Source organism: Capricornis sumatraensis, chromosome 4 (assembly GCF_032405125.1).
Source record: "Capricornis sumatraensis isolate serow.1 chromosome 4, serow.2, whole genome shotgun sequence".
NCBI classification, from domain to species: Eukaryota; Metazoa; Chordata; class Mammalia; order Artiodactyla; family Bovidae; genus Capricornis; species Capricornis sumatraensis.
Window position 1 is genome coordinate 160753079 of NC_091072.1, and position 15223 is coordinate 160768301.

At 59.6% G+C, this 15223-nt stretch overlaps 1 protein-coding gene across 1 annotated transcript in view; it reads right to left on the bottom strand.

Moving 5' to 3' along the window:
- CELSR1 (cadherin EGF LAG seven-pass G-type receptor 1) overlaps positions 1-15223 on the bottom strand; it is a 144848-nt gene that overhangs the window by 22895 nt on the left and 106730 nt on the right. Inside the window, exons 11-21 of the mRNA XM_068971563.1 lie at positions 11986-12171; positions 10904-11017; positions 9925-10099; positions 9199-9340; positions 7472-7592; positions 5622-5805; positions 5180-5281; positions 4507-4601; positions 3885-4094; positions 2428-2611; positions 940-1083 (exon numbers count right to left, since the gene is read on the bottom strand). Of these exons, the coding sequence (XP_068827664.1) occupies positions 940-1083; positions 2428-2611; positions 3885-4094; positions 4507-4601; positions 5180-5281; positions 5622-5805; positions 7472-7592; positions 9199-9340; positions 9925-10099; positions 10904-11017; positions 11986-12171 (1657 nt within the window). The remainder of the gene's footprint in view (positions 1-939; positions 1084-2427; positions 2612-3884; positions 4095-4506; positions 4602-5179; positions 5282-5621; positions 5806-7471; positions 7593-9198; positions 9341-9924; positions 10100-10903; positions 11018-11985; positions 12172-15223) is intronic.

Here is a 15223-nt window from a genome sequence, read left to right on the forward strand (position 1 = left end):
CCTTGGACTACAAGGAGATCCAATCAGTTCATCCTAAAGGAAATCAATTCTGCATATTCATTGGAAGGACTGTTGCTGAAGCTGAAGCTCCAATAGTTTGGCCACCTGATGGGAAGAGCCAACTCACTGGAAAAGACCCTGATGCTGGGAAAGACTGAGGGCAGGAGGAGAAGGGGACAACAGAGGATGAGATGGTTGGATGGCATCACCGACTCAATGGACATGAGTTTGAGCAAGCTCCGGGAGATGGTGAAGGACACGGCAGCCTGGTGTGCTGTAGTCCATGGGGTCGCAGAGTCGGACAAGACTGAACAACAATATCCTACATCAGTGTAAAACTTTAAAAGTTTTTAAGATGTCTGAATAATACGCATATAACTGACAAAACAAATTGACTGAAAAGGTTTCAAATTTTAAATTGCCCATTGAACCGTCAAGCCCCTATTTGGGAGAGACGGTTTCAGCAGCTGGAGCTGATCTGTGAAACGTACTTGAAGAAAATTTGCTGTGTTTAAGCCGTGTGGCACGAGTACTAACTTAGGACTGGAGGACCGCACTCAGATGGCTCTGCTTGGGTTTTGGAGGGCCGGGGAAAAGTCTAAAGTTTCCCATCCATGGAGAGGCAGCTTCTCACTGCACAAGGAAGACTAGCTCACACACAGTGTGGGTGTTCACTGCACCACCACGTTATAAACCAGCCAGTTTCTGTAAGGCACCCCCGTGGCTGCCTTTCCCTTTGGGCTGGCAAACGCCTGGCTGCAGGGTGCAGGGCAGAGGGCGGGGGCCACGGCAGGCTGAGCCGCCCCCGTCCTCCCCCACCTGCCAGCCCCCACGGGAGCCCCCACGTCTCATCCCCGCCTGCCAGCCCCCGCGGGAGCCCCCACGTCTCATCCCCACCTGCCAGCCCCCGCGGGAGCCTCCGCGTCTCATCAGCCTTACCTCTTTTCTCGGCTGGTTTGAAGAAGTCCTCCGAGAAGTAGACCGAGGACTCCAGGTCTCTGGGGACCTCACCCCGGAGGTGCTCGAGCCGCGGCACCCGGGCTCCTGTGAAGTTCAGCTTGTCGAAGACGTCGACGGCAAGAACTGGGGGGACAGGGAGCCCCATCACACATGGCCCCCGGCCCCTGCCCCTGCCCCCCGTGGAGAACCAGCCCGGACCCCTGATGCTTCCGAATGGCCCAGAAGGGCTGTCCCTGGTCACCATCCCCTTTGAACATAACTGACGCCCACTTCCGGCTGAGTCAGATAGCCGGGCCTGACCTGGGGACCTGGGGAGCTTCAGGAGGGGCGCCCCTCACCCCCCCACAGGAGTGTCATTTCCCTGCAGCCATGTCCCTGCTGACGGTCACCCCTGCAGGCTCCAGGGAGAACCCTCCAAGTCATGCTGCTGAGCTGTTTGATTCAACACCCTCTCTGTGAAGGGTACCCTCAAGTCACTGCAGAGCAAAGGGGGGAGCTCCCACCCTAGCAGTGAGGGTCAGGGGCAGTGGCAGCCCTGGAATGCGAGAGGCAGGGGCGGCTGGCCCCAAGGGCTGGGAAGGTGGACAGCTAGCCCCAGCGCAAGGAGCACCCAGGAGGACACTCTAGGTCCAGGGCAGGAGAGGGTCCCAACCCCAGAGCATCAGGCTGGACGCTGGAGGGTGTGCGGGCAGAAGCTTGGCCAGGACCAGCTTCTCGAAGGGGCTGGGTGGGGCGCAGCGGCTGCACCAGGCACCCCTTGGGTGCCCGCGTCCTATCTGCCCCTGGAGTCTGCAGGCCAGCTCTGCCAGACCCTCTCCACAGACGGAGGCAGGGACCCCGGGCACTCACCCTTCCCTCCTGCCCCAGTGATGACAGTGTCCCATGCCCTCCTCCACCCCAGCGTCCCGGGCTCAGGTGAGCTCAGCGTGAGCATCCGGTCAACAGTGAGGCCCCTCCCCATGAGCCCGAGGGTCCACGCCAGCTCTGGGTTAAAGGCTCAGCTCTCTGGAAACAGATGATCCCAGAAATTAAGGGGCGACTCCCAGGGAAGGGACAGTACCGGGTGCTGCCTGAGGCCCCAACGGGGAGCTTAATAAACACAGGAGGGAGACCAGAAGCCCCACGTGCAGGACAGCCCCCTCCACCGTCTCCCTGTCTGGGCAGGTGGGGCTGGCCCTACATCAGGGCCTCCTCTCCAGGAAGGAAACCGACTGTTTAAGCCCCAAGCCCAGAATAGCATGTTCTGGGTCCCCGGGGCGACTTGGTCCACTATGCCTGAGCCTGGAGGCTGGACCTATGGCCAGACCCTCGAGCCCACCTCCCTGGGCAGCCCCACCCCCAGGTCTGGAAGGCCTGAGGACCACCAAGATCCTCCCCACGTCGACTCTTCCCCGACACGTGGCCAAGGGGGGCAACACTGCAGATGGGCCCTGGGGGTCCCCCATCCGCGCTGGGCCGCGGCCTCACCCATGTTGGCCGTGACAATGACAAAGGGCCGCAGGTACGTCCTCCGCAGGTTCCGGGCCACGTTGCTGAAATAGGCCTCGAAGCGCTGCAGCAGCTGCGCGGTGCCGGGCTCGCTACGCTGGATCTGCTCCCAGGCAGCCCTGGTGGCCGGGGCCAGGAGGGCACTGCCCGCCCGGACGACATCCTGCTCAGACAGACAGACGGACAGACGGTGCTCAGCTCACGTGCGGCCAGCCCGCAAGAGCCTGATTGACGAGACGGGGCCTGGGCTCTGGGGAGCCTTCAGGACCAGGCTGGGCCCAGACGGTCAGAGATGGGGACAGGTGCTGGGGTGTAACCTCCACAGTCAGGGAATCCTTGCAGGGCTTCCCCTCGAGATGCAAAGGGGAGAGGCAGGCAGAGACACCCCCTGGTCACGCTGGCAACCCCCAACCCACCAGGAGAGCCAGGCGTGGAGACCCCGGCCAATGCTGAGCCCACAAGGAGGCAGCCCAGGACGCCCGGTGTGCTCCAGTTCAGGTGACGACCCCTCCCCAAACACTGCAGATGAACGGGGGGCAGCGTGGTGAGGATACGGGGTGTCACTGGGACTCGGGGGCCACAACCCAGGCTGAAGGCAGGATGAGAAACTTCTGTTTGCAAACAACTGGAAATGGGAACAAAACTCCTTTGGCCCAGACCCTCAGGCCTGGATTGAAATGCAGGTGGCAGTGCCCTCCAAGGCCCTGAGGACTCTGCATGGAGGTTCCGTGGGGGTCAGCATGGATAGGAAGGTTTCCCAGGGGCTCTGCACGGTTGGAGAGGGTCCCTGGGGGCTCTGCGTGGACCAGGAGGCCTTAGCAGCAAAGTGGAAACACGAGGCAATGCCAGCCAGCCCCCAAAACAAGAGCAGTTTATAAGCTAGGTGAACGCGTCTCCACACTGGTTATTCTCTGCGGTGGGCCCTGGGGGTCCCCCACCCGCGCCGGGCCGCAGCCTCACCCATGTTGGCCATGACGATGACGTAGGGACTAATCATTAAACACAATGCAAGGCTGTCTCTGGGGCAGGAGACGCCAAGCCACCCGAGATCAGGACCTCAGGGGCCGGGAGACCCTGGCGCTCACCTCTTACAGGCTGCGTGCCCGGGGCCCCCTGGGCCTCAGATTCCTTACCTGTAGAGCCGGGAAATAGTGGGCTCCACAGAGGATGAGTGTGGCAAGCATCGGGCTGACTCGGGTAGGCCACCCCAAACGCTGGTGTGCACGCGGCATCACGCTCTTCCCTGTCAGGCCTGCTCCTTTGGCGCGGTGCTCCTAACCCTCAGGAGTCCCCTCTCCAGTCACTGAACAGGCCTGAGCTCACGTCGGGAAAGTGGGGTCTTGCCCCGAGGACACTGGGCACGCTGGCCGGTCACAGCCCCACCTGGACCCCGGGATGTGCGTGGGTGGGGGGCCCCGCACCTGCCACCCTCCTACCTCGTGGAAGTCAGCATCCCGCGTGGCCGCCAGCTCGAAGCCCTGCTGGCTGCTCTCGTGCAGCAGGACGCGGCCCAGCAGCTGGTAGGCCGTCCGCACGTCGTTGCCGAAGAGTGCGGCCGTGTGCTGCGTGGCGTTGCGCAGCGCCCGGGCCAGCCGCAGGGACCGCTCCCCGTCCATCCACGTCTCGTTCCGGCTCAGCTTCTCGTTCTGAGTCGGGGAGCAAGCACCACGTCGGCCCTGGGCCCTTCCCAGGATGCAGGGCCTGTCGCTTTCCAGTGGAAACCCCCTTCTCAGGAAAGAACTTTAAAAACCCCCAGACCCCCCAGATGGCCGCGGCACACAAAAGGAGGGTGTGTCAGGCTCAAAAGCACCTGGAGAAAGAGCCCAGGTGGACGAGGGACAGGGCAGGGTGTGGGGAGCTGTGGGCGGGGGGGGCCAAACCCGGGGGCCCTGAGTCTGCAGACCCAGACGCGGGCCGGGGTCTGGAAAGCGAGGCGGAGACGCCCGCCCAGGGGGCCCAACAGACGTGCAGCCCTGGGCCTCGGCCGGCCTAGGCCCATGCGATCCCGGGGGCCTGGACGCCCAGTGCCCTCCCGCGCATCCCCGGGGCGCAGCCTACCATGGCTTTGAGGTCCATGAAGGAGACGGTGGTGCAGTTAAAGAGCTCCGGGGGCAGCCAGCCCTTCTCCCCGCTGCAGTGCCGGACCGCGTTTCCTAGGGAGCAGGGAAGGACCCATCGAGCCTGAAAGCTGACTTGTGAACCAACCCCTGGCTGGCCCAGGGCCCGTGGGTGCTGCAGCCACGAAGCCAACACAGCTCTTCCCTCAGGTCTGGGGCCACGCCCACATCTGCCCAACATTCACAACCTTACAATTGACCTGGGCTGCTCAGTTGCTATGGGTGGGCAGCTGAGCAAGTCCGTGAAAAGATAAATCGGCTGGGTGGTCTCTGGAGCGCCCACTGTGTCCACTGGATCCCACTTGGGGCTGGCGCTTTCTGCATCATCTCCCTGGACCTTCCAGGCCCCTCGAGGTGTGGGTGCAGACACCACCCACATCTCACCAAGAGATCCCCAGCCCTCCCACCTCTGTGCTCTCCACCTTTTCCGGGTGCTCTTTCCAGGTTTTGCCGTTTACGAAAGTTCTTATTCCTCCGGCACTTTGGCTAAAGGAACTCTTTCAACATGGAACATCCAGTGAGCTCCGATGCCTTGGCTAGCCCTTCTGCGAGCCCCACACCATTGACTGTCCTGCCTGGAACGGATGCCATGGGCCACACCCCGTGGTACTCACCCACGGACCCTTTGGGGCACGGCACTGCGGCTGGCTGCCCGAACTTGGTCTGTGGCCACCATATGCCAGCCTCAAACGCTCTGGGGCATCCGTTGTAGATCACTGGGGACAGAGGGGAGGTGCTCAGCCTGGCACACAGGTGTGCGGTGCTCTCCGCACGTTCCTCCCAGAAGGGAGCCTAGCCCCACCGAGAACCGGACCCTGCACACCTCCACCACGGGTGTGAGGACCGGGGAGGGAGACACAGGCGCTGACCCACGCCGCCTAGAGGACCAGCCGCAGAAAGCCAAGCAGACACAATTGGACCACGAGGCTGTCGGGCGCCCCCCATGCCCCAGGAGAGTGCAGTGCATGTGTGCGCGTGCACACACACCCCTCAGAGGCAGACACACAGTGGCCTGTCCCTGCCACACGGCCTGAGCGGGGCGAGAGAGAGGCAGACCTTCGCAGCCGAGGACGGTGACCTCGGCGAAAGGGTTGTCGCAGCGGTTGCACTGGCGTCCGACGACCCCGGGCTTGCAGCTGCACTGGCCGCTGTCCATGTCGCAGACGCGGCTGTGGGAGCCGTGCGGGAAGCAGTCACAGGGCAGGCAGGCGTCCTGCCCCGGGGGCCTGTAGTAATTCTCCTGCGGGAGCCAGAAGCCGAGCCTGGACGTCAGTGCCGCAGAGGCCCCACCCCGGAGCACGTGTCCTGAGTGACGGCAGGGTTCCAGCCCGGCCGGCCGGCCTCACGGCTGCTGTCCGCCCACGGCCTCCAGGCCAGCGGCACCTGGGCCCCCGCACTGGATGGGGCAGGGGCGCCCTCTCTTACATCTCAGCAAGTACTTGCTGTGGGCCAGCTTCTGTCCCAAAGAGGATCAGAGACTCAGTGGCGATCTATGCATAGGGCGCCAGGGTGGCAGACGGAGCTTTGTGTTTTTTAAATTGTAAGAAATTAGAAGCTGTCTGAACATCTGTCATTGGGCAGGTCGGGGTGATGGTCAAGAACACAGGCTTCAGTTTGGAAAGTCCCGGATGGATGCCCAGCTGGGTAGCTCACAGGCCACAGCGCCTTGGCCGGGCCACTCAGCCCCCCGAGGCCCACAGGTCGCCAGCTAGAAACTGGGACAGGCGGTGAGTTGGGCGACTCGCGGCCCGGGGCACAGTGACACAGGCTTCCGTGTCAGACAGGAACACGGAACTGTCCCCTGGGGGCTCCAACCACATGTCCTTCAGGGCCTAGGGGAGGCACTACACGTGAGCCGCCACCCTGGGAGGGGACACGGATGTCACTGCCACCATGCACAGTCCTTTCTGCATTTGAGATAACTTTTTTATGAAAAAAAAAAAAAAAAACCTAGGCATGTTTTCCCCAAGTACCCTCTTTCCCTCTGCCCTGCTCCCCACCGAGGCTACAACCCCATCTACCACCACGTGGCTTGCGTAGTCCTGCTCTGCTGGGCCCTTGTGATTCTTCAGACCCCAAGCGACACAGAGACGTCAGACAGCGCCGGGGCTGCAGAGAGCACTGTGAGGGCAGGGTCCCTTCCTGGGTCAGCAAGCCCAGCCAGCAGACCGCGCGACCCTCTGAGCAGCTACTGTTACGGACAGACTTTCCTTTCGGGATTCAAGTTACTGGCAGCTCATGGCGATTACTGACACAATATTCTGAAGATACATGATTGCCATGGGCTGCCGGGGACCAGCGTGAGGAACTCCGCCCATGGCACATGATGTTTTCCAGGAGGCCAAGGGGGCTGGGTTTCCATGTGATTTGGGCTGAGAACACAGGCTGTGCATGAGGGCGACAGGTATCCAAGGCAGGGGGAGTGGGCAACGCTTTCTGTATTTATTTGTTTACGTTTTTAAAAGATGTTTCATGTGGGCCATTTTTCAGTCTCTACTGAATTTGTTACAACGTTGCTTCTGTTTTATGTTTTGGCTCTCTGGCCACAAGGCGTGCGGGACCTTAGTTCCCCGACCAGGGACTGAACCCACACCGTCTGCATTGAAAGGCTAAGTCTTAACCACTGAACTGCCAGGAAAGTCCCTCATATTTTGAATGTGGGTCATTGCTGGGTGGTTTGGTAAAAGACCAGGAAAACGGCCAACTGGGGAGAACCATGGCTGGTGCTGAAGATGAGCCAAACTCATAGGAATGGCTCAGCTTCCGATGACCCCGGGTGGGGCTGAGCCAGCAGGCCTGGGGTGCTCAGGGTGGACGCCGTGAACACCTATGCCGCACGCTTTTCCCCGGGCAGGCGCGTGTGCTCGCCCTCCCTCCCCCAGGCCCCCACGGTCTGCAGGCCTCACCTTGCACTGGCACTGCCCGCTGGTCTTGTTGCAGTCGGCGTCGAAGCCTTTGCTGACCGCACAGTGGCAAGGCCCACACACGGGGTTCCCCCACCAGCCTCTGGGGCACGGGAGGTCAATTCTGTTGGGAAATCAGACAGTGGGTGGAAAGTACGCAACTGCCCTTTGTGGCACCAGAGGGATGCTGGCGGCCTGGGTCCCGGCTGGCCTAGATCTGGGCGCCCCCACCTCTGAGTGGCCTGCTTCCCCCTGCTGCCTCCACTGAGGGCCTCAGCCTTTCATGCGCTATGCCCAGCCTTCGGGGGCCCGTGTCTGGGAGGGGTCTACCTACCATACTGCTATTTCAGCGGTTTGCCCACTTTCCCCTTCCTCCTGGAAGACACTGGTGACGCCCTGACCCCGCCTCCCACGAGCACCATGTCAGCAGGTTCACGCTGCCCAGCACCCCTGGCCAGGACGCCTGGCCCATGGGGAGGGTGACAGCCACCCTCATGCCAGGCTGCTCTCCGTGACCCAGCGCCACCCAACACGCATGCCCTTCAGGCTCCACAAAATGAAACCCTGCCCTACGTTTAGTACCCCGGCTGACGGCTTTCCATCCACCCGCCCACCAGCGTCAACCCCTCCTTCTCACCTGGTCACCTAACCAGCAGTTATTAAGTACTGACTGTGTACGCGCTAGGGGAATACTAACAACCGGGACAGGGGTGGGCCTCCAGTCTGGTGTTGACAGACCTGCATGGACAGGGTGGGGACCCCAGCGCCTCGGCATCCTGCCCCTACCCCCCGCCTCCTCAGCCCTGCCCTACAGGCAACACCAGGCCTCAGGGACGCCACACGGCCTCCCAGCCGGTGCCCTGGCCTCTGGCTCCCACCGGCTTGAGCCACATTCCACCCGAGAGCAGGAGGCTCTCTGACACCCAGTCTTGATCCCCCACGGCTTTCCTGCGGAGCCACCGCGGCCTCCACAAAGGTGAGCTCTGTCCCCAGTTTGCAGGCAGGCCCTCCACTCAGGCCTGGGAGTCTCCCCAGCCCAGAAGTCGCCTGGGACAGCAGGTGGCAGCCCTGGCGGGGACTGACTGACCCTCTGAGCTCCTTAGACAGGCCTCATCCCATCACTGCTCGCCGCCTCTGCCCTCTGCCGTCCCCCGGAACACCCCCTGGAGGTGGCCCTCCCTTCGGCCTCCCTGACTCCATCGCACCATCGCCCGGCAGGCTGGACAGCTCTGCTGTGCATTTGCGGGGTGGAGAGGAGCTCAGTAGGGGTTCGTGAGAGATGCCCCGTTGGAGTCTCATTTATTTCACGCCAAATTAAAAAGCATGTCCTTGTTATCCAGAACCGCATGCTGTGGCTTAGTCGCTTAGTCGTGTCTGACTCTGTGACCCCGTGGACTGCGGCCCGCCAGGCTCCTCTGTCCATGGGACTCTCCAGGCAAGAGTACTGGAGTGGGTTGCCATTTCCTCCTCCAGGGGATCTTCCCGACCCAGGGATTGAACCCACATCACCCGTGTCTCCCGCCTTGCAGGCAGATTCGTTACCGCTGAGCCACCTGGGGAGGCCTTTAAATGCCATAACAAAGCTATTGTAAACCCACCGAGTGGTGATGAAGGGGGAATCAGATGGAGGTGATGAAAACGTACCACGCCTACTTGGGGTTCAGCACCAGAGAGGAGAGGGCAGGTCGGGAGGGGCACCGCGGGGGCCCGCGGGCGGGGGCGGCGCTCACCTGTTCTCACAGTACTGCCCGTAGTGGCTGGATCCACACTCACACACGTAGCCGCGCGGGGACTCGGGGCTGTGCACGCAGGCCGCCACGTGCCTGCAGGGGTTCACATGACATGCGTCCACACACCTCCTCCCGAAGTACCCTGCGGGGACAGGCCAGCGTTACCGCACCCCGGGACCTGCCTCTCACACCGCAGGTCCGTGTTCCGCGAGGCGGGGGGTGGGGAGAGACCCTCTGCGTGAGGCTGTGTTCACAATCTGCGGCCGCCCCGAGACCCCCTTTCCAGGCCGCTCTGTGGAGGAAAGCCGCAGAGGCCCTCGGAATCACAGGAAGCACGGATGCTCAGTGGGTCCGACCTGGAAACACGGAGGAGAGGGCCTCCCAGGCTGCCCGGGGGGGTGGGAGACTAGGGGAGCTGACGGCACCAGCCAAGCACCTCAACTGCCAAAGGCGAGCACCCGGCACACTGTTCTCAAGCGTGTGCCCTTCACTAGCGCTCCCTCGTGTCAGTGTGTGACCGGAGGGTACAGCGGGAGTGTCCCTGCCCCCAGGCAAAGAGACAGCACAGGAGCCCCTCCTCGGTTCCGAAGCACAGCTCCGGCACCACACGCCCGCAGGGGGCTGCTGGGGAGCCCACGCCCGGCTCGGCGTGCCTCGGCGGGCTAAAGCACCGAAGGCGTCGACGCCATGGCCGGGCGGGCGCAGGCAGGGCCGGTGGGCGCCCACCTCTGTCGCAGACGCAGGCGTAGCCGTCCCAGGTGTTGCGGCAGCGGCTGTGGGGAGGGCAGGGGCTGGAGGAGCAGGGGTCTTCCACCTCACAGCCGTCCTTCACCCTGACCTTGAGGGCGTCGTTCATGTTCAGCGTGGCGATGTTGGTGGCCGTCTCCCCCATTCTCACTCCCTGCGTTTCAGAAAGGGGGGCGCAGAGTCAGTCCCTCAGGGCTGGAGGAACCCCCAAAAGGGAGCCAGGGGTTGAGAGAACCCCAGATTCTCTTGGGTCCCCTGTTGCAAAAGTGAGGCCAGGATGCAGGCACTGCCACCCCTCCCTAGGTTTGAACCCCAGGACGGGGTTCAGGCCATCTGGGATGAAGACGGAATAATTCCACGTTCTGAGAATTCCATGGTGAGGGTCACGGAGGAAGCAGGAAGCAGAACAGCTGCTGGAGACGGAGGGCAGGGCGGCTCCTGGGAGAAGCAGGGGGCTGGGCAGAGCGTGTCTGGAGTCAAGGCACCGTGCAAGGCACCGTGAGGCCAGATCACAGAGGCGCAAGAGTGCAGGGGCAGGCGCGAAGGACTGTTGCCTGCAGTGGGAGGCTGGGGGCAGGCGGACACGAGCGGAGCATCATTATAAACTGCTCCCTCGGGCTGCTGCTAGCACACCTGGTCTAGGGGACGGGCGTGGGGCCTGTCCAGGTGAGGATGGGGGCTGCTGCAGGCAGCCAGAGGGAGGCTCTGGACGGGACATGAAGGCAGGGCTGCAAGTGGATGATGGGGTGGCCGGGAGGGCGGTGCAGAGCTCGAGGGGAGGCAGGGAGGAGGAGGGCCGTAAGTGGGAAGTAGGGTGTGTTCAAGTTGGGTGGGCGATTAGACAAGTGAACTCGTTTTCTGAAAACCAGCAGGACGATCATGACACCAACGGCGGTGCCGGCCGCCCGAGCCCGCCGTGGAGGCCCAGGGCAGGGGTCGGGGAGGACGCACGGGGTACCTGCATGCAGCCCCGGAAGCCACGGCGCACGGACACCTTGTCTTCAGACACGCCCCCCACGATGAGGCTTCTCATCCGCAGCCCAGGAAGCTGGTTCCCGATCTGCACCGTGTCCTGTGCAAAGAGAGGGGCTGGGCCACCGCCTGCAGACACCCGGCTGGGAAGCGCGCGCTGAGAGGCTGCAACCCAGCCACACTGGGCGCTCCCCATGGCCATGGGGGCGTCCCTGCCTCACACAGGGGGCCACGTAGCCATTTCCATGGAGAGCACGGCTGTTCGTGCGTGAGACAAGCCGGGCGCAGGAACCAGCCGGAGGACACGTGTCTGTGTCCCAGCCCGGCCAAGGTGAACGCCTGGGGGTACATGGGCCACCCTCCTACTTCCGTCGTGGGCACCACCAATGAGCCACTGCGTAAGAAAGCTCGATAAACTAGAAAACGTAAAACTCGTCCGTGGTGGCAGGAACCTAAGGAAGTCTCGGCCGGATCCCCAAGCTCAGAACACGGCAGCTGTTCGTTCCCAGAGCCAGGTGCGGGAAGAGCCTGGACTCCAAGAGCTCTTAGGAACCACAGGAAGCTCCTCCAGTGTGTGGGGGACCCCTGACACGCCTGCGGTCACCTGGCTCACACCCTGCAGATCCAGCGTTCTCTGAGTCACCTGCCTAGCATGCCACCTGCCCAGCTGGGACAGGTGTGCCTCTCCAGGGGCCCACAACCCCTCCGGCACCTCGGTCACGTGCCCCCGCCAGGTCTATCTGTGTATCCCAGAGGCACAGCACAGAACAGCTGTGGCTCAAGCCAGCTTGCCACAAGAAATCGCTGTTGCAGCCACCGCTGGCAGCCACGCTGGGACACACAGCTGGACCGAGTCCAGTTCCCGGTGCCAGGAGCTGGCCATCTAGGCAAGGATGAGGTGCAGGCTCCTGTGACCCCAACAGCAGGGGGAACATCGGACCCGAGTTCAGGGGAGCCCAGAAAGCACTTCTCCAAATCCACAAGTACCTGGCACCTGGCGGGGTCCCCCTGTGACCCTGCAGGCCCAAGGGAGGGGTCCGTCCCAAAGAGGGTGCAGAGGCCACTCACCTGGTCCCTGCCATAGTCCAGGGTCATGACCGCCAGGTACTTGATGTCTTTGCCCTCCTTGGCACTCTTCAGTTCTATCAACAGGTGGTGCCACTCCCCGTCGGTCACGCGTGACCTGGACAGCTGCATGGACACCACATCCGAGGCGCCGTGGGACACCTCAAACTGGACGTAGTTGTTCAGGATCTGCAGGACGGGAAGAGCTCCACTAGGGATTGAGGCAGTGATGGCAAGAAACAAACCACATCGCTGTCACTTAAGGAACAAAGCCATGCAAACAGGCTTACCACGGGGCTCCGAGTTAAAGATGAACTTAAAAATTAGGCAAAGTCTAATTTGCTGTTGCCTGTCACATGTTCCAGATCACATGCTTTCTTCTATGGTGAAGTGAAGTGAAGTGAAAGTCACTTGGTCGTGCCCAATTCTTTGCAACCCTAATTCTCCAGGCCAGAATACTGGAGAGGGTAGCCTATCCCTTCTCCAGCGGATCTTCCCAACCCAGGAATCAAACCAGGGTCTCCTGCACTGCAGGCGGATTCTTTACCAGCTGAGCCACCAGGGAAGCCCCTCTTCTATGGTAAGAAGGGTCAAATATTGGCAGAGATCAAATAAGACGAAGCCCACTGGACTTAGGTATCGGGAACAATCACAGGTTCTGGTCACTACTGGGCTCTTGTTTTTGGATGTAAATGTTTCATTTTATGGGACAAGATACAGGCCACCATGTTCAAATATATGTATGAAAAGACAGAAGTCAGCATGGTAACTGGCCTCAGATGTTCATGTTCTAAGAAAATGTAGCTGGGGCAGTGCTGAGATCATAGTTCCCTTTCTCCAGTGAAGGACTGGGCAGTTTGGACCAGCCCGCTTCCTGAGCGCACCTGGGAAAATGAGGCAAAATCTTAGAGCACAGCTGTCCAAGGCACCAGAGTGACCCAAGTCACTGCAAGTAACAGAAGCACAGCCAGGCAGGTGGGGGTCTGTAGAGACGCGCTCGGCCCCCTGCCGCACGGCTGCCGGAGGGCTCTGGGAGGGACTGCCGAGGCTGAGAGCTGTGCGAAGCTGTCTCAGCTCATGCAGCTGGGAGGAGAGGAAGGGAAATTCTGAGCCTGCCCAGGGTGAGGGCTGCAACCAGAAGCAAACACGGCGGGTAACGACACCACCATCCTAGTTTCAAACTGCCTTTCGCTTTTCAACATGATGTCCAGCATTCAGTCAAAACTAACCAAGTATGCGAGGAGAGAGGACAGTGTCTTAAGATAGACTCGTGGGAATCCAGACGAGAGAACCATCAGACACAGACGTGAAAACAGTCATGGGAACCACAGAGCTTTCAAGGAGACTGATTCAGGTGCCAGTAGACTCATTTCTGGATGCAATTATTCCTCATTTCATGAGATAAGACTCAAGCTACCATGTTTAAATACTGTAAGATTGTAAATCAACTACACTTCCAAAAATACATGTTAGAAATCTAAAAAACAGTGTTGTAACGAACCTAACTTCAGTTTAAATACAGAGCATATTAAAAAAAAAAACACTATTAGTACACTGCTTAATATAAGGAACCTGAAATATGAGGAAACAGAAATGTTGAAAGGAGAAAGAAAAAGATACATCACAGAAACACCAACATAAGCTAGCATAGCGATATTAACAGGAGACAAAGTAGATTCTAAGGCAAAAATAATTATTAAGGATAAAGAGGATTTTCTTCGTGATAAGAGTCAATATTCCAGAAAGACAGAACAGTCCTAAAATTATATGCACCTAACAACATGGCCTAATAACATCACCCAGAGCCAGACATTCTAGAGAGTGAAGTCACATGGGCCTTAGGAAGCCCTGCTGCTAATAAAGCTAGCGGCTGTGATGGAATTCCAGCAGAACTACTCAAAACCCTAAAGAATGAGGCCATCAAGGTGCTGCATTCAATATGTCAGCAAATCTGAAAGACCCTGCAGTGGCCAGAGGCCTGGAAAAGATCAGTCCTCACCCCAGGTCCCAAGCAGGGCAGCACTGAACCGGACAATCACACTCCTCTCCCACGCTGTCATGCTTAAGATCCTGCATGCCAGGCTTCAGCCTTATGTGAACCAAGAACTTCCAAGCTGGGTTTAGAAAAGGAAGAGGAACCAGAGCTCAAATTGCCAACATTCACTGGATTACAGAGAAAGCTAGGGGGTTCCAGAAAAACGTCTACCTCCATTTCCTGCACCGCACCAGAGCCTTTGACTGTGCGGATCACAACTGGAAAGCTCTTAGAGAGATGGGAATACCAGACCATCTCACCTGCCTCCTGGCAAACAGCAGTTAGAACCCTGTGTGGAACAACTGACTGGTTCATGATTGAGAAAGGAGCACCACAGGGTTTGTTTGCCACCCCGTTTGTTCAGCCTCCACGCTGAGCACATCGTGAGCAATGCTGGGCTGGAGGAGTAACAAGCTGGAATCAAGACAGACGGGAAAAACATCAACAACCTCAGACATGCTGATGATAACACGCTAATGGCAGAAAGTGAAGCGGAACTGAAGAGCCTCTTGATGAGGGTGAAGGAGGAGAGTGAAAGAGCCAGCTTAAGGCTAAATATTGAAAAAACTAAGATCATGGCATCCGGTCCCATTAGTTCACGGCAAACAGAAGGGGAGAAGGTGGAAGTAGTGACAGATTTCCTCTTCTTGTCTCTGAAATCACTGTGAATGGTGACTGCAGCCATGAAATCAGGAGACGGTTGCTTCTTGGCAGGAAAGCGATGGCAAATCTAGACAGTGTGTTGGAAAGCAGGGACGTTACTCTGGGGACAAAGGTCCATACAGTCAAGGCTAAGGTCTTTTAGCGGTCACACACGGTTGTGAGAGCTGGACCATAAAGAAGGCAGAATGCCAAAGAATTGATGCCTTTGAACCATGGTGCTGGAGAAGACGCCTGAGAGTCCCTTGGACAGCAAGGAGATCAAACCAGTCAATCTTAAGGGCAATCAACCCTGAATTCTGGTTGGAAGGACTGATGCTGAAGCTGAAGCTCCAGTATCTTGGCCATCTGATGCAAACAGCTGACTCACTGAAAAAGTCCCTGATGCTGGGAAAGATTGAGGGCAGAAGGAGAAGAGGACATCAGAGGACGAGATGGCTGGATGGCATCCCCGAGGCAATGGAAGTAAACCTGGGCAAACTTCGGGGGGATGGTGAGGGACAGGGAGCCTGGCGGGCTGCAGTCCATGAGGTCACAAAGAGTCGG